Source organism: Lissotriton helveticus, chromosome 1_1, assembly GCF_964261635.1.
Source record: "Lissotriton helveticus chromosome 1_1, aLisHel1.1, whole genome shotgun sequence".
Taxonomy (NCBI): Eukaryota; Metazoa; Chordata; class Amphibia; order Caudata; family Salamandridae; genus Lissotriton; species Lissotriton helveticus.
In genome coordinates, this window is record NC_136057.1 from 1,300,295,634 (window position 1) to 1,300,313,590 (window position 17,957).

The following is a 17,957-nucleotide window of genomic DNA, read 5'->3' on the forward strand; positions in this document are numbered from 1 at the left end:
GATGTTTTGGGGCGAAAATGTTTTATTCATCTCAGAAAATAAATTCAAGATGTTTCTTTTTCTGCCTCCTTATTGTCTTTGTCCTTAGTTCCCTCCTCACATTGAAACAATAAACCACAATTTTTGTTCTTCCTCCTCTACTTGCCATCATTGTTTTCTCTTTGCCATTCTGTCTTTTCTCCCTGGCGTTTCTTTACTTGTCCTACTAAATCGCTATTTCACTCTCCCTCCTTGCACTGCCCTTGTGTCTCTTCATTTTTTTCTGGCCATCCTTACTTTGTTCTGCCATTTCATGTATTTCTCTCCCCACTAGATTATTCTCCCATTTCTTTTGTTTGTTAATGGTTTTGACTTTTGTACTAATTTCATTCTTTCATCCCCAAATAACCTTACTTTGTGATTTTTTTAATTATTATTATTATTAGGTTTTGTAGAGCGCGTAGTCCCCCGTAAGTATCCCAGCGCTAAACTTACCTTTTTTCCCTCTTCTTTGTCTGTTATCCTCCAGGAACAGCTGCCTGAACTGAACATCCACTTTCGGTCTCAGAGCTTCCACACATCAATGTATGCTTCATCTTGGTTCCTCACGCTCTTCCTTACCACCTTCCCTCTGCCTGTGGCCACCCGTGTGTTTGATATCTTCATTTACGAGGTATGAGATCAAGTGATTAAATCATAGTTCTAGTTAATCTGAAGCCCATTTTGTGGCTAAATGCAAGCATTAAAGAGATTTTTGAACATTTCTTATATAAGAATGAGAATTATCTAACGGTATTATTATTGAGAATTTGCTGGTTCCTCTACTTTAATTTGTGAGTTAGACTTTGGATTAAGACTACCTGGCAGTGGGGTGAAGTCAAGTCTCTACCCCGTAGGAGGCTCTATTGACACACAGTTAATACCAGAACATCTACATATAACTGACGAGGGCTTTCAATACTTGGGACTGTATACATCTATCAATGAGGCTGATTGCCTCACTCACAACATTAAATGAGTCCTGCTGCATTTCGGGAAAGCGTTGCTAGATGGCAACATCTCCATTGATGCTGCTGGGGAGAGCGGCCATGTAAAAAATGATAACGCTCCCTAAACTATTGTACACACTCCAAAACACATACCATAAAATCCCGGAAATGGTCTATAAGACAATTAATGACGAACTGCGCACATTCTTGTGGGATGGAGGCCACCTCAGGGTGGCGTTTCATACACTACATTGTAGCCAATATAACGTGGGAATAGCCCTGCCGGACATCCAAGCCTACTACCGGGTGGCACATCTAACAGCAATCAATGAATGGTGCCACGCTCTGGGAGATCACCCCACATATGCCCTGGAGAGGCTCCAATTTTGGAAACACTCCTACCTTCACTACTTATATGGGGGCGCTGGGGTGCGAGGCCTACTACCTGTTATACAGAGAATGATCAAAGCCTAAAAAGGGGCGGAACAGCAGATGACTTGGGCAAGAAACCTACCAAAGCTACACCATTATGGGAGGGCAGGCGATTGCCAGAACTGTCAAAACTGAAGGCCTTTGGAGGCTGAGACACAGTCCGGATCTTAACGCTATGTGACATAATAAGAAGAGAAGACTTAATTACTTTTACAGATCTCCAGTCTGAATATCAACTGTCAAATGAGCAACAATACAAATACAATTACAGCATGTTTGGAAGGCACAAATACTTAATATTGCAGAAATCCCATAATATGCACCATTAGAAGGCCGGCTTCTACAGGAGGAGATACCCTCAAAGGCAGTCTCCTGGACATATAAAACCTTAATAAATAACATTACAGATAGTCTGTTAGTCCTCAAGCGTAAATGGGAGGAAACCACTGGCTCACTAGAGGACGTTGATTGGGAGGTAGCGCTGATACATCCTAGGGAAAAAGCGATCAAACTTCATTTAAGGTTGATGCAGTTTTAAATTCTGCACCGGATTTATTATGATAGGGCGCAACTTCTTGCAATGGGCAGGGCAGAAACGCCCAACTGCATGCGCTGCATAACATATCATGGTACATATATACATACCCTGTGGGAATGTCAACAAGTGCATAGATATTGGTCACGAATAGTGAAGGAACTAAATGCCATATTAGAAACACAGATCCCAATGGACCTAAGATAGACCTCCCCAGAGACATTGATATTCCCAGATATAAACTTCTACTGAGCAATGTGGGACTCATAGTGGCAAAAGGAGACATCGCTAAGTACTGGGGAAGAGCAGACTTGCCCAATATGGTAGAATGGCAGGCCAGTATCGATCTATACATGGGAACCGAGCAAACAACATACCAGGCCAGGGAGTGTCCCAAATAATTCAGGAAAATCTGGCAGCCGTGGCTAAGATACTACAACCTTGAGTTGGTGGTTGCCCATACGAGCAATGGAAACACGCAGGACTCATAAGTTATTGGTGGACCACCTTATTTCCTAAACAAGTGCATCGAAGTGGTTAAAGCCGAACATAGAGAGGGGGAGGAGGGAAGAGTATGGGAGGAGAAACCACTATAATGAGATATAAGTATTCTCAACAGCAATAATTTTCTGTAATAATGTTACATCTGATGTGTACAAGATTCACCTGCTGAAGTTTTGGCTATTGTTTAAAAGTAAAAACTGTTTAAAAGAAACAAACAAAACTACCTGCCAGTGATAAAAGTGAATACAAAAATTAAATGTAGAAGTAGGACAAGTTGTTAATCAATAAAGCAGAAATCAGAAACCCAGAGTGTGAAAAGCAGAATTATGTAGTTTAGAATCATCCTTATACTACTTAAAGTCTATTCACCTCATTATGTAAGCCAAACTCCAGCCAGTGAGGTGGATAGTCACAGAACTTAACTCTTCTTTGAGATGCAGCTACTCAAAGTTTTAATAGTAAATACTTTTCAGCGCCTCATGAAAGGCACTATAGGTTTGAAGCATATGTGGCTGTAGATACATATGATTTGCATACTTCAGTCATCTAGTGTTCGGCTCAGATATTTCAGGTTGTTTTTCTTCAAAAAAGTTTGAGTCACTGGATATTATGTGAGCCCTCCTTACCGTGCACATGGGCACCGATTCTGCCTTAGATTGTTTTTGCTGCCATTGGGTTCCAACAAACTTTGCAGTGACTCAGATAGTTGCGCGCTCCTTGCAGCTTTTTCTAGGCTAACTAGTGTGCTCTTCAAGATCCACGACCAGAGATCAGTCACTATTCTTTCACTGACTGCTTCACCTCAATGCCCAGGTAGACAGGGATGACCCGTGGGATGACTACACCATGGACCCAGATGTTAAGTCGTACCTAGGCAACCCTTCTTTGCTGAAGGATACCCCTGCATATCATACTGACATTCAGAAAGTGGCCCACCACTATGATATACATGTCTTATAGGAAGAGGACAATAGAGATGCTCTCTGTCACCGAATGCACTATCCAATTCCTTCCAGGGCACAAGGGCATGCTTAAGTGAGCTCCCGAAAACTTTACAGACCCACCCAGGTCCAACGTGGGTTGGCCAGAGGTAGAGAAAAGTTTGAGGTTGCTTCTAATTACCCCCTTTACATCAGAAGGCAGGTCCACCATGACTCTTACTACATACAGTAAGGAGGTGGGCCTCCACCTATGTACCGGGAGACTCTCCACCCTCCCCCAGATAAGAAGATTCAGCGTCTCGGTGCAGCAGAAAAATGTGTAGCCGTTTGCGCAACCACCCAGTGGTGAATCGCCAGTTTGGTAGGTTTGCTGTTGAGATACAACAGGTACTACTGGGAGGAGATGGACGGCCTAGTACAGCAACTCTTGAGACCTACCAGCAGAGGATGAGGAGCTAGCTTAGGAAGGAATACATAATTTCCAACATGAACATGCATTGCACATTGGACAGTGCTGATACTGCTGTGAGCAGTGTTAATACCAGCATCCTACTCTACCCATGCATGGCTTTGCATTCCTGGGTTTAAAATAGAGGTCCAACAACACTTCCCTAACATCCCAAGGAAAATCAAACAGGACAGCAAAATCAGGACGTCAGTGGGCGCTCTGCTGCCTGCCACACCCAAGTAAACAAAAGTGATGAATGGAATGCTTGAATTAACCACATCCACTGTTAATCACTTGGGCACATCCCAGTACACTGTTATTTTACACACCTTTCACCTCAGTTTAGACCCAGCCACATGAAAATATGTCTTGACCCTGCTCCAGTGGGAACAGTCCAGCCCGAACTGCCAGTCTAGGACCTCCATGAACCGAAATACAGGAAAGCCAGGACTGGTCTCGCCCTAGTTAGTGCCTATCAGATGGGTATAACTTGGTTCCAGTGACAGTGTGCATGGCACCCTCGTCTAGGCATACCCGTCCCACGTAGGGTTACATACAAAAGTATACAAAAAGTGATAGATGGACTGTTCAAATTAATCTTAGCCACTGGTAATTACTCTGGCCGCATCCCAGTCTTTCGCTATTTTGCACACCATTCCTCCTCAGTTTGGACCCAGCCGTAAGATAATCAGTCTTGAGCCTTCTCCAGAGGGAGCAGTTCAGTCAGAATGGCTAGGGCAGGTGCTCCCTGACCCATAACATAAGAAACCCACTGACTTGTATACTTTAGTCTGCCACACCTAGCTCACTTTTGCTGATCAAAATCAAGCAGCTAGATCAAGAGTACACCCTCTGGCCAGGTGCAGTTATACCAACACCAACAAGTCCGAGACAGGCAGTGGATACTCTATGGGAGACTTCTGCTGTAACACTGGCATGGGCAGGGTTAGAGGCAGCCCCTGCAAAGGAGCCTCCTCACCCAAATACTGACTTGCCCACTCTCCCCCTGATCATCCAACACCGGTAGTAAGAGACTAATGAATTTCCACATCCTGTGGGAGGAAATCTGATATTGTAGGTACTAGCAATAGTTTATCAAGGCTGCTGCTTTAAATTTCACCACACTAACCCGGTCAGCCAAAACCACCTCACTATTGCAAGTAGAGGTCAGGACACTTCTTCAAAAGGGCCCAATACAACTGGTGCCCCTCAACAACAAATCAAAGGCATCCATTCTCTATACTTTCTCATTCCAAACAAAAACATCTCTCTTCGCCCTATTTTAGTAGGTGCATTCTGTCAGCGCACTTTCATATGGCAACTCCGCAGGACATAAGCGTGCTACCTTGTCAGGGAGACTTCATGATAATGTTAGATCTTAAGGACGCCTACATCGATATCTTATCCATCTAGCAGATGACCAGTGCCATTGATCTGGGGTAAGTAGACCGCAGTACCAATTCATAGTAATACCGTTTCAAGGGTCACTGTGGCTCCGAGGGTCTTTGCCAAGGTTCTCATCTTTGCAAAGCAGGAGTCCATGTCTTCACATTTCTCCAGTATTGGATCTTTCATAGATTGACATGCTTGAATCATTCCCTGTGTCAAAGTGGGACTCCCACTGTACCATAATAAAGCAGTATGTATCGCTATCGTAGGCGATAATGGCAATGAACAATCACTTTAATAGTCTATCTATGTTCTTTTTAAAAAAGGCCCAAACTTAAAATGTTAACCTATCAGTCGATAGCACCCTGTACAACACTCCCAATAGAGACTGAGTGCTCCAGAGTTCTACGGCACATCACGTGTGAAGTGAGTCTCTCTAAGCTCTGCTTACTTGTCTTCAGTTCAGATTCTGGAAATTAATACAACTGCTACAATGTCTGAAATATTGAAAAAGGCCTTTTCAGATCCTGTTAAACCTGCGGAAATAAAATACTACATGTGGATGAACCATACAAGGACTGTCTCAAGTGCCTCTACCCCAGCACAAGGTAAAGGAGTGTAAAATGTACTGCACTTTTTCATCCAAAACCTTGAACGACAGTGAGGGGATACTTTTTCTGTGGCTTCAAAAAGCCAAAACACAGAAATGTACATCTTCTGAGGACAGTAATACCTCTGCAAGATCTCACAAAAGAGGTCTGAGGGAAGCAGAAAGACCCGTAAAACTTCCCATCACACCAAGGAAGCTCTAAAAAAAGAGAAAAATAAATAAATCTCCTCAAAGGCTGCCTCATCTGAGCCCAGCACACCATCTACCAGGGCTCTGGACCACCAACATACATCTACCTCAGAACCGTCAACAATGAGGCACAAGAATCGTCTTAGAGCCGCATCGACTGCACCATCGCCGTCAACAGCAATATCGTCGATGAGGACGACGATTACTACCGTCTCGCCGACAAGACCATTGGGGATGATGATGACGACGACGCCATCCATCGATTCACTGATTAAGTCGACCGGAATTTTATTGCTTTCAAAGCTAACAACGATAATGACCCTGCTGACATGGGGTGTAATGAAGATGCCAAAAACTTTAAAGCAGCCAGACACCTTCATGCAAGTAACCATCACCTCGACGACAAGGTCATCAACGACGACAATAACTACAAAAACTACCTTACAGCCTGAACTAACTTCACCCAGCAAGGTTTCTCTTCTCTCCGAAGTCACCTGCTAGACCTGAAGGAGTCAGACAATGACTGCCCTTTTGGAGCAGCTCACAACCCATCAGAGCTCCAAGTTAAATATCAGGATGACAATGACGTCAAGGAGCCAAGTACAGTATTATGGACATTACTGTAAACCTCATGCAAAGCGGAGACATTATGATCAGATTAGCACTCTACTAAACCTCATGCCAGACAGGATGATATCCAAGTGCCTATGTCACTTTCAAGATTTACAGGCTATGTTACATCAAGATTTACAGGCTATTACAAGACTATCCGAAAAGGTTACCTGAACCTCCACAGGAACAGCCATTGACTCCACCTCAGTCTACATCTCCTGCAACTCCAAGGCTATTCCTCCACCTATAACACCCAGGATGACACCTGCTTACAACATTGCAGCGCCACCAAGAGAAGACCCATCATCATCTGATGACGATAGAGAAGAAGACGAAATTCCAGATCCTCATCCTTCCCAAGATGAATTGGACGAATACTTCATTAACACTCCATCACCCCCAACACCACAGCCTGTGGCCTTTCTTCTGGAGGACATTGGAGGCGTTTCTAATTTAATGGACCAGGCTGCGACGAGGTTTCACCTACCAATTTCAGTCAGGCAGTCCGACTGCTTCCTCTATGATTTAAGGAGCAGGCGAGGAAATCAGTCAGAGCTATTATCCATTATGCATGGAAGGAGGGGATTAGAATCATGGGGAACCTGGCAACGTTGGCAACAGTTCTTCCTTGCAGTGATAAGAAATAAAGGGCCCCAGAGATTTTGCCCGCTTGCTTCACAGGACATTCCAAACCAGAGTCTGTTATTTAGCAAGTCGCACAGTGTCGCTCTAAAAATTCTTCAACTACAATCTCTACACCACCAGACAAACATAGGTAAGAGGTTCGCCACCATATTTGCCATCACGGTTCGTGTGGCCGCCGATTCCCTGGCAATTCTAGGTCGCTACGATAGGCAGATGTGCTCGGACATTGGCAGCCTCATTGACCTAGTGCCTGAAGACAAGAAATTGGAAGCAAGATAGATCAGGAAGGCAAGCACACATCATCAGAAATAATATACTGCGCAATGGACATAGCTTCCACTGCGTTTGGGAACTGGCAGGGGCAGCAGTCTTAAGAGGCAAATGCAAAAACAAGAATTGATGGACAGAATGCAGAACAATGTCATACATTCACCCCAGTACAAAGATCTGGGCCTAAATCCATCGTTTTTTTTTACCATGCCATTCCAGTTTGGACCCAGCCATATGCAAATCAGTCTTGACCCTGCACCCAATGGGAACAGTCCAGTCTGAACCTCCATGCAGGTCCTTCCTAGATTGGAAACACGCATCCTATGACCGGTTTTGGGCTTTCAGCCCTCATCAGCCAGGATAGCTTGACTCCAGTGGCATGGAGAGCACAGGACCCACGTGTGGGCATACCCGTCCCACTCTGGGTGACAAATGCAAAAACAACAATTTATGGACAGAAAGCAGAGCAATGTCATACATTCACCACAGTTCAGAGATCTGGACCTAAATCCATCGTTTTTTTGCTCACCATGCCGTAAAGCAGAGCAATGTCATACATTCCTCCACAGTACAGAGATCTGGGCCTAAATCCATCGTTTTTTTGCTCACCATGCCGTTCCAGTTTGGACCCAGCCATATGCAAATCAGTCTTGACCCTGCGCCCAATGGGAACAGTCCAGCCCGAACTGCAAGGCCAGGTTGTCCCTGGACTGGAAACAAGCATCCTAGGACCGGCTTCGGGCTTTCAGTCCTCATCAGCCAGGATAGCTTGACTCCAGTGGCATGGAGAGCACGGAACCCACGTCTGGGCATACCCGTCCCACTCGGGGTGGCAAATGCAAAAACAACAATTGATGGACAGAATGCAGAACAATGTCATACATTCACCCTAGTACAGAGATCTGGGCCTAAATCCATAGTTTTTTTGCTCACCATGCCATTCCTGTTTGGACCCATCCATATGCAAATCAGTCTTGACCCTGAGCCCAATGGGAACCGTCTAGCCCGAACTGCCAGGCTAGGTGCTCCCTGGACTGGAAACAAGCATCCCAGGACCGGTTTCGGACTTTCAACCCTCATCAGCCAGGATAGCTTGACTCCAGTGGCATGGAGAGCACGGGACCCACGTGTGGGCATACCCATCCCACTCTGGGTGACAAATGCAAAAACAACAATTTATGGACAGAATGCAGAGCAATGTCATACATTCACCACAGTCCAGAGATCTGGGCCTAAATCCATTGTTTTTTTGCTCACCATGCCATTCCAGTTTGGACCCAGCCATATGCAAATCAATCTTGACCCTGGCTCAAGGTGACAACCTGCAGGCTGGAAGTATAGTCCAAAATCCTGGATATGTCCTCTGATACGGAAACCCTATTTGGTAAGCACATCAATGGTGTTCTGTTGGCCATCGAGACAGACAGAGCCAGATCCTTTGGCACACTGCAAATCAGAAATATGCCCTTTCTAGGGGCACATGGAAGAGGTTTTTCAACCTATAGATGAGGATACCAGCGCTTCCAAAAATATCAGCCCTGCCAGTGCAGTGTTGCTTACCAGCAACAACCCTACCGTCAATCTCCCACAGTGGCATATACAAAGCAAGGCCCTTGACGGAAGCAACCCACCCAGAGTCGAGGCACCGGTTGTTACAAGTGACCTCAATCAGGTTGTCAGCTACCTCCACTTCTTCCCATCCTGTAGGTGCGAACATTACTAACTACCTCCATCAATGGCGACAAATAACTTCAGACAGATGGGTATTGGTTCTTGTCACCTATGGCCATACCCTGGAGTTTATTGAGAGACCGCCAAACAATCTACCAAGGGGAGAAAGCCCCCCTCATCTTCACTTACTCAGAAAAGAAGACCTGATCAGGCTTGCCAAGGATGCAATCGAAAAAGTACTGTTTTCCCAGAAAGGCATGGGTTTTTACTCCTGTTTTTTCCTTATCAAAAAGATAACGGGAATGGAGACCCATCTTAAACCTCAGGAAGTTAACCACATTTTTGCAGAAGCAATCCTTTCGCATTGTCACTCTCTCAGACAGCCTGCACCTCCTAAACTACGAAGACTATATGGCAACTCTGGACTTACAAGATGCATATTTCTACATCCTCATACATCCCAAACACCCCAAATATCTTTGCTTTACTATTACCAGAATTGCGATTTCTCCCTCTCTGCCTCAAGTCAGCTTCCCACATCTTCACCAAATGCCTTTTCCCAGTAGCATACACTCTCAGAAAGCAAGGTCATCAGGTACACCCCGACTTGGACGACAGGCTGCTGAAAGCTCCAACATGATGGCAAGCATCCAAAGCTACAAAAGCTTGCCTCACATTGTTTCGCAGACTAGGTCTCCCTGTGAATCATAAGAAGTCATCAACTGTTCCAATGCAGAGGATAATGTTTCTAGGCAACCTAAATACAATCCAAAACAAAGTGTGGCTCACTGGTTAGAGGCGGCAGACCCGGAAGCAGAAGTCGGCCCGGGACCAGGGTTCGATTCCCGACGCGGCAGGGTCGTGGACCAGTGTCAGCGGACTCGATAATTCTCGCCTCGGTGCTTACTCTAACCAGGGGTCGCACTCGGCAACTCTGGGCATTAGCTTGCCAAATCTCCACAACGGCCCCATCAACGCCGGGGATGCCTGGCTCCACCTTGGGGATTCCCAGCAGGGACCATCCCACAGGGAAAGCCAGGACGGGTTCCCCAGCGGTATACAGCGCCAGGACGCCGGCTGGCAACAGTGCGCTTTACAAGTATACACATTACATTACATTTACCCCAGGCGTCACACTGGATCCGGCGATTTTTTTTTCAGCAGTACCCCTGTGTGTCAGTAGGTGGCGTTGGTCGACTCCGCGTTCGTCATAGGCGTTGTGATCGCGGGAATGACGTAGCGGTATCTTCTAGCCCCTGAGCGCTGACATCAGTTCTTTCTTTTTCCGAACCAGCCTGTGTAGATCCGGAGAGATCGGTACCTCTAGTCTTTTTTTTTTTTTTTACTTGTGTCGACATCTTTTCGAGTGGTTTGACTCCTGGTGCACAGGGATGTCACATCGGCGAACCGCCTTCAAGCCTTGTGGCACCTGCCACAAGCTGGTGTCAGTGACGGACCCACATCTAGTGTGCCTTTGGCGTCTGGAGTGCGACCACGACCCAAATTTGTGCTCCGACTGCCAGGCCATGGCCCCGAAGTCTTTGTGGGAGCAGTCCCAAAAACTTTAGGAGGCCTGGCAGTCGGCTCCGCGTCACTCGAGGTCCCAGTCGAGAGGGAGGTTGTGGAACAGGTCGCAGAGCCATCACCACCACTCTCGTTGAAGTCTTTGGGTAAGTCAAAGCACAAAAAGAAGGCGAAGAAGCACTGTCGCTCATCGCGTTCTCCCCGTCAGTCGACCGACGTGACGGGGGATGCGGAAGGTACTTATCCGGCTCCACCCGCGGATCTTGTTGGGTCGACTCCGAGCCTCCCTCCCTTCCCGGGAGCCGGAGCGACCCCTGCCTAACTTCGTAGTTTTTATGAACCCCTCCACTCCATCTTTAGGCAGCCCGACCCGACCCCAGCCTCCCCCTCGACAATGACAATGACACGGACCCGGACCAGCATCGATCACCTTCTATACCGGCGCTGACCAGTCCTTTTGTACCTCTGTTCTCCCCTGGTGTTCCCTATTGCCCTGAGCGGTTACCAGAGGAGGGTGAGGAGGACTGGGAGGGGTCTGTGGACCCTCTGGCAGACCAGTTGGAGGAACCGGACTGGAGAGAGGAGTTGGATGAGGTCAGTGGTCTGGACAATTCTCCAGACCTTGGCATGCTTTCTCCCCCTACCATGGCTACGGAGGAGGTGCCTCTTTCACTATGGTGTTGCGTAGGGCGGCTGAGGCCTTGAACCCTGATCTTCCTACAGTGGCGGTCAGGACTAACCTCCTGACTGAGGTGCTTCAACCGGCAGCGGCCTCTCCGGAACCCCTGCTGCCGTTCAATGACATCCTCATGGACATCCGTCTGGGCACTTGGTCCAAGCCCAGCACAGGGGCTCCTGTGGATAGGATAATTGCCTGACGTCACCGCCCATCCCCGGCCGACCCAATTTTCCTCTCCCAACACCCTACCCCCGAGAGCTTGGTGGTTGAAGCCTCCACTTCTAAGGGTGCACTCCCTACTGCTCCACCTGATAGGGAATCAGAGAAGATGTTTTCTTCCGCCAGCTTAGGACTGCCGTCGGTGAACACCGCATGTCTCTTGGGCTGTTACTCCCATTCTGTGTGGGACATGGTTGCGCAGGTGCTGCCACAGTGCCCGAAGGAGGCCCGGGCCGTGCTCTCCCATGCAGTTGCCGAGGGTAGAGACGCATGAAGTTCGCCAAACGATGTGGACTGGACATCCCTGACTCGGTAGGCAGAACTATTTCAATGTCAGTAGCCCTGAGACGCTACGCCTGGCTGAGGCCCATTGGCTTTTCGGGTGATGTCCAATCAACTCTTTTGAACATTCCCTTTGATGGCCGTCGCTTGTTTGGTGACAAAGCTGACAAGGCGCTCAAGCGCTTTCAGAATTCCAGGGCTACGGCCAGATCTTTGGGCCTCGCTACCGCCTCTCCGCGCAGTCTGCTTTTTGCCAAGCTTCTGGAGCTCCGGGCGATTCATCTTGCACTGAACGTATTCCTTCCTTCTGTCAAAGGATGAGTATTGCAGGTGTTCACGGACAACACCACTGCCATGTGGGATTGCATCAAACAGGGCGGGTGGGGTCGTGGACCCTACGTCAGGAGGCACTTCATCTCTGGAAATGGCTGGAACATCAGGGCATGTCCCTGGTGGTTCAATACCTGATGGGTTCCCTGAACACCAAGGCAGATGAACTCAGCCGCCGGTGCATGACGGATCATGAATGGTGTCTTCACTCGGAGGTGGTGCAGGGTCTCTTTCAGCAGTTGGAATTTCCAAGGCGGCACGCGCTAGGCAATGCTTTTCGTCACAAGTAGAGTTGTGGTCTTCTATCCGCCTTTCCGCCTATACCACTTCTGCCCAGAGTGCTGAAGAAGATCAAGCGCAACCGGGCCCAAGTCTTTCTTGTGGCACTTGACTGGGCACAAAGAGTCTGTTGTCCCGAGCTCTTGAACATGGTCATCGATCCTCCGATCAGACTGCTTCTTCGGGAGAGGCAGGGTATGGCCCTCCAACCTAACCTGGCCAGCTTCCACCTCCTTGCATGGAGATTGAGCGGTGACAGTTGACAGCTTTCGACCTTCCTCCGGAAGTCTGTAACGTTATCTTGGCAGCCAGGCGTGCCTCCACCAAAACGGTATACGCCTGTAGATGGAACATATTTTTGGCATGGTGCACAGCAAAGGCTGTGGATCTCCTTTCTGCCCCTCTCTCAGAGGTTCTCCTCTTCATTCTTTCTTTGGCCCAGCAGGGCTCTCAAGGGCTCATTTCGGCCATTTCTACGCCTTCCTGATCAACCTTCTCTTTTCAAGTCCCCTATGGTAAATCGCTTCTTTAAGGGCATTACTCACCTATTTCCTCCTATTCCTTTTGCAATGCCCCAGTGGGACTTCTACCTTGTTCTGACTTACCTTATGTGCGCTCCTTTTGAGCCGCTACCTAACTGTCCTCTCAGAATTTTGACACTCACAACTACCTTTTTGGTTGACATCACCTCTGCTCACAGGGTGAGTGAAATTCAAACTCTTTTTTCGAAACCACCTTTCCTGGCTGTTTTTCCGGACAATGCTGTCCTGTTCAAGTTCAAGAATTTAAATAGCGCGCTACTCACCCAGAGGGTCTCAAGGCGCTTGAGGGAGGGAGGGTTATTTATCGAAAAGCCAGGTTTTTAGTTGCTTTCTGAAGGAAAGGTGGTTCTGTGTAAGGCGGAGGTGAGTGGGGAGAGAATTCCAGGTTTTGGCCGCTAGGTAGGAGAAGGATCTTCCTCCCATGGTGGATCTGTGGATGCGTGGAATTGCGGCGAGGGCTTGATTGGATGATCGTAGTTGGCGGGTGGGTGTGTAGAAGGACAGTCTTGTGTTGAGGCATTCAGGTCCTAGGTCGTAGAGGGCCTTGTGCGCGTGGGTGAGTAGACGGAACGTTATTCTCTTGTTGACGGGGAGCCAGTGGAGGTCTTTCAGGTGACCGGAAATGTGAGCTTGACGAGGGATGTCCAGTATGAGTCTGGCTGAGGCGTTTTGGATGCGTTGGAGTTTTTTCTGCAGTTTGGCAGTGGTTCCGGCGTAAAGGGTATTTCCATAATCCAGTCGGCTAGTGACCAGTGCGTGGGTGACTGTCTTTCTTGTTTCGGCGGGGATCCAACGGAAGATTTTTTTGAGCATGCGTAGGATGTTGAAGCATGAAGATGAGACGGCGTTGGCTTGTCTGGTCATCGAGAGGGAGGAGTCTAGGATGAAGCCCAGGTTACGTGCGTGATCTGTAGGTATGGGTGCTTTACCCAGGGCCGGAGGCCACCATGAGTCGTCCCAAGATGAGGGGGATGAACCTAAGATGAGGACTTCAGTTTTGTCTGAGTTAAGTTTTAAACGGCTGTTCTTCATCCATTCAGCTACTTCTTTCATTCCATCGTGTAGATTGGTTTTGGCGGTGTTTGGGTCTTTGGTGAGGGAGAGGATCAACTGGGTGTCGTCGGCGTAGGAGATGATGTTGAGGTTGTGTTGCCGCGCGATGGATGCGAGGGGACTCATGTAAACGTTGAAGAGGGTGGGACTGAGTGATGATCCTTGTGGTACCCCGCAGATGACTTCGGTGGCCTCTGATTTGAATGGGGGGAGGCGAACTCTCTGGGTTCTTCCGGCGAGGAACGAGATGATCCAGTCTAAGGCTGTTCCTTGTATTCCGACATTGCTGAGGCGTTGTTTGAGGGTGCTATGACAGACTGTGTCGAAGGCGGCGGAGAGGTCGAGTAGGATGAGGGCGACTGTTTCTCCGTTGTCCAGAAGCGTTCGGATGTCATCTGTAGCTGCGATGAGGGCGGTTTCGGTGCTGTGTTTGGCTCGGAAGCCGGACTGTGAGGGGTCGAGGGAATTGTTGGATTCAAGGAAGGCGGCGAGCTGACTGTTGACGGCTTTCTCGATGACTTTGGCATGGAATGGGAGGAGTGAGATGGGGCGGTAGTTTTTAAGTTCAGAGGGGTCTGCTGTGGGTTTCTTCAGAAGGGCGCTGAGTTCGGCATGTTTCCAGCTTTCCGGGAAGGTAGCGGAGTTGAGGGAGCAGTTGATGACATCGCGGAGATGGGGTGCGATGATGGAGTCTGCTTTGTTGAAAATGTGGTGGGGACATGGGTTGGTTGGTGAACCTGAGTGGATGGAGTTCATCAGGCGTATGGTGTCTTCAGTGGTGATGGGGTTCCAAGCACAAAGGTTGTGAGAGAGCTGTTTTGGTTCGGAGGTGGGTGGAGTGGACTGTTCTTCAGATTGGTTTTCAAAGCTGTTATGTATGTCGGCGATTTTGTTGTGGAAGAAAGAGGATAAAGAGTCGCAGAGGTCTTGAGAGGGAGTGATGTCGTTGGTGCCGGCGGTGGGGTTTGTAAATTCTTTGACGATGTTGAATAGTTCCTTGCTGTTGTGGGCGTTGTTGTCGAGTCGATCCTTGAATGCTGATTTCTTGGTGGATCGGATTAATTGGTGGTGTTTGCGGGAGGCGTCCTTGAAGGTGGACAGGTTGTCGGTGGTTGGGTTTTTTCTCCAGGTTTTCTCAAGAGTACGACATAACTTCTTGGATTTCTTAAGGTCATCGTTGAACCAGGGGGCCTTTTTGTTACCTAATTTGATCTGGTGGTTTTTCAAGGGTGCTAATTCGTCAGCGCTGTGGGTGATCCATTGTGTGAGTATGGTGGCTGCTTGGTTTAGGTCCGATGATATGGCAGGGAGGTTTTGGTTAAGCGATGTGAAGAGTTGGTCGGTGGTGATTTTGTTCCAGTTTCTTCGGGGAATAGGTTGTGGGGGGTTGAGGGTCGAGGTCTTTTTGTAGCTGAAGTGAACGCAGCTGTGGTCCGTCCAATGGAGAGCTGTGGTGTGATCGAAGGAGATGTGTTTGCTGGAGGTGAAGATAGGGTCGAGCGTGTGTCCGGCAAGGTGGGTGGGGGTGTCGACAAGTTGTTTGAGTCCGAGATTGGCTAGGTTGTCCAGAAGGGTGATGGTGTTGCTGTCGTTTTTCTTTTCCAGGTGGAAGTTGAGGTCTCCCAGTAGAATGTAGTTCTCGGAGGAGAGGGCATGTGGGCTGATGAAGTCAGAGATGTCTTCGTTGAATTGTGTGCGGGTTCCTGGTGGTCTGTAGATGAGTGTGCCTCTAAGTGTGGTCCTGGGGTCGGTGTGGATCTGGAAGTGAAGGTGTTCGGCGGTCGCGAGGTTATCGTCGGAGCTGGTCGTGATTCGGATGGTGTTCTTATGGACGATGGCAATGCCTCCTCCTGTTTGGTTGGTGCGGTCTTTTCGGATGATCTTGTAAGCGTCCGGGATGGCTATGGCGATGTCGGGGGATGATGATGCGTTCATCCAGGTTTCTGTAAGGAATGCGACGTCCGGTGAAGCAGTGTCGAGTAGGTCCCAGAGTTCAGTGGCGTGTCTGTGGACCGAGCGGGTATTCAGCAGGATGCATTTCAGGTGGTTAGAGTGGGAGCTGTGTTTGGAGGTTGTGGATTTGGTGTGGGTCCTGATGCAGGCGAATTTGCAGGATTGGTAGGCTTAGGGTCCATGGGTGTATCCTGGGGCGGCTTTGCAGCATTGTGGTGTGCGTCCAGAGTTAAGGGCGAGGAGGGTAGCGGCGTCATACGAAATGCGGGTGGAGTGGGTTTTGCGAGGACCAGGGGGTCTGGCGATGGGCGCGGTCCAGGCACGGACGGGCGTAGACGGGCTTACCCGAAGGCGCGCATGGGGCGCGACCGCTGCGCGTTACCGCTACGCGCTGAGGCATCTATCATATGCGGATAGTGGGGGGGAGGGGCGAGGGAGGGTCAGCTGGGAGGCGGGGGCGGGGCGGAGATCCGGGCAGGGAGGCACAGAAAACAACAACAACAACATCAAAATGGCATCAGCCAAAATCGAAACCGGATTGGGGCACAGAGGAATAACGCGATGCTGATGACTGTGGCACCAGTACAATCAGGCAGCAATCAGTTAGACAGGCAGCGCAGCAATCTTTAAAATATAATTACAGCGTAGTTTGGCAAACTAAGCGCTACGATTTCACAATGCTCAACTAATTAACAAACTCTCAGGCAATCTAGCGCTACAGGGTACTTGCGACCTCGAAGCAGGCAATGGCGTATGTGGGAGCGAGGTGAAGAAGCAGAAAGCAGTCCAGGTGGCAGGCAGAGCGGGGAGCAGCGTCAGGAGCGACCGTTTCTGTAAGGAACAGGACGGTCACCTTCGCACTAGACGTTCCTTACTTCCCAAAGTGGTTACATCTTTCCACATAGGACAGACCATCACTTTGCCCACCTTCTTCCCACCCTCATCATTCTAAAGAGGAAGAGAGGCTCCACCGTTTGGATCCAAAACGTGCGCTTTCATTTGATCTGGATCGCACAAAACAATTCCAGGAGGATGATCAGCTCTTTGTTGGCTATGTGGGCGCCATGAAAGGTTGGTCCGCGCAAAAACGAAATATCTCTCAATGGGTCGTTCTTTGCATTAAAATTTGCTATTCCTTGGCAAAAAAGGAAACTCCAGTAGGGGCCCATTCCACCAGGGCGACTGCAGCCACTGCTGCTTTGCGACGTGGAGTCTCCCTTCATGACATCTGCCAGGCAGCCACGTAGGCTTCATCGCACACGTTCACTAAACATTACTGCCTGCACAGCCAAGTCTGGAGAAACGGCTTCTTTGGCCGTTCAGTTCTCCAGGACCTTCTGGTGTGAACTTAGTTCGCAGACCCTTCTCCGTGGTTGATATTGCTGGGGTATCCATTCTAAGGTAAGGAATCCATAACTAATAGTCTCCTTCAGATGAACAAGTTAGTTACTCTGGTAACGATATATCTGTAAGAGACACATATTAGTTATGGATTTCTTACCGCCCAACCCATCCTCCCCGTTCTGCGAACTGACTTCTAGGGTAAGGGACTTCCTTTCAAGGCCCTAGTTTGTGCACCAGTGGTCAGTGTCTTGCATGGCTCTGCGCTTCTGGCATGGAATGTTGTGTAAAGAACTGATGTCAGTGCACAGGGGCGGCCTCTAAGTAGATATAGCGACATCATTCCGACGATCACGATGCCAACAACTAACGCGGAGTCGACCGACGCCACCTATCGACACGCAGGGGTTCTGCAGGAAAAAACTCTCCAGATCCAGTCTGACGCCTGGGGTAATTCTAAGGTAAGGAATCCATAACTAATATATGTCTCTTACAGATATATCATTACAAAAGGTAAGTAAGTTGTTCTTGAGTGCATCTG

At 48.6% G+C, this 17,957-nt stretch overlaps 1 protein-coding gene across 2 annotated transcripts in view; it reads left to right on the forward strand.

The window, feature by feature from the left end:
• Window positions 1-17,957, forward strand: part of EVI5L (ecotropic viral integration site 5 like) — a 1,151,000-nt gene that overhangs the window by 609,876 nt on the left and 523,167 nt on the right. For both annotated transcript variants that reach the window (XM_078681273.1, XM_078681266.1), the window contains exon 8: window positions 509-652. In XM_078681273.1, coding sequence (XP_078537399.1) covers window positions 509-652 — 144 coding nt within the window. The remainder of the gene's footprint in view (window positions 1-508; window positions 653-17,957) is intronic.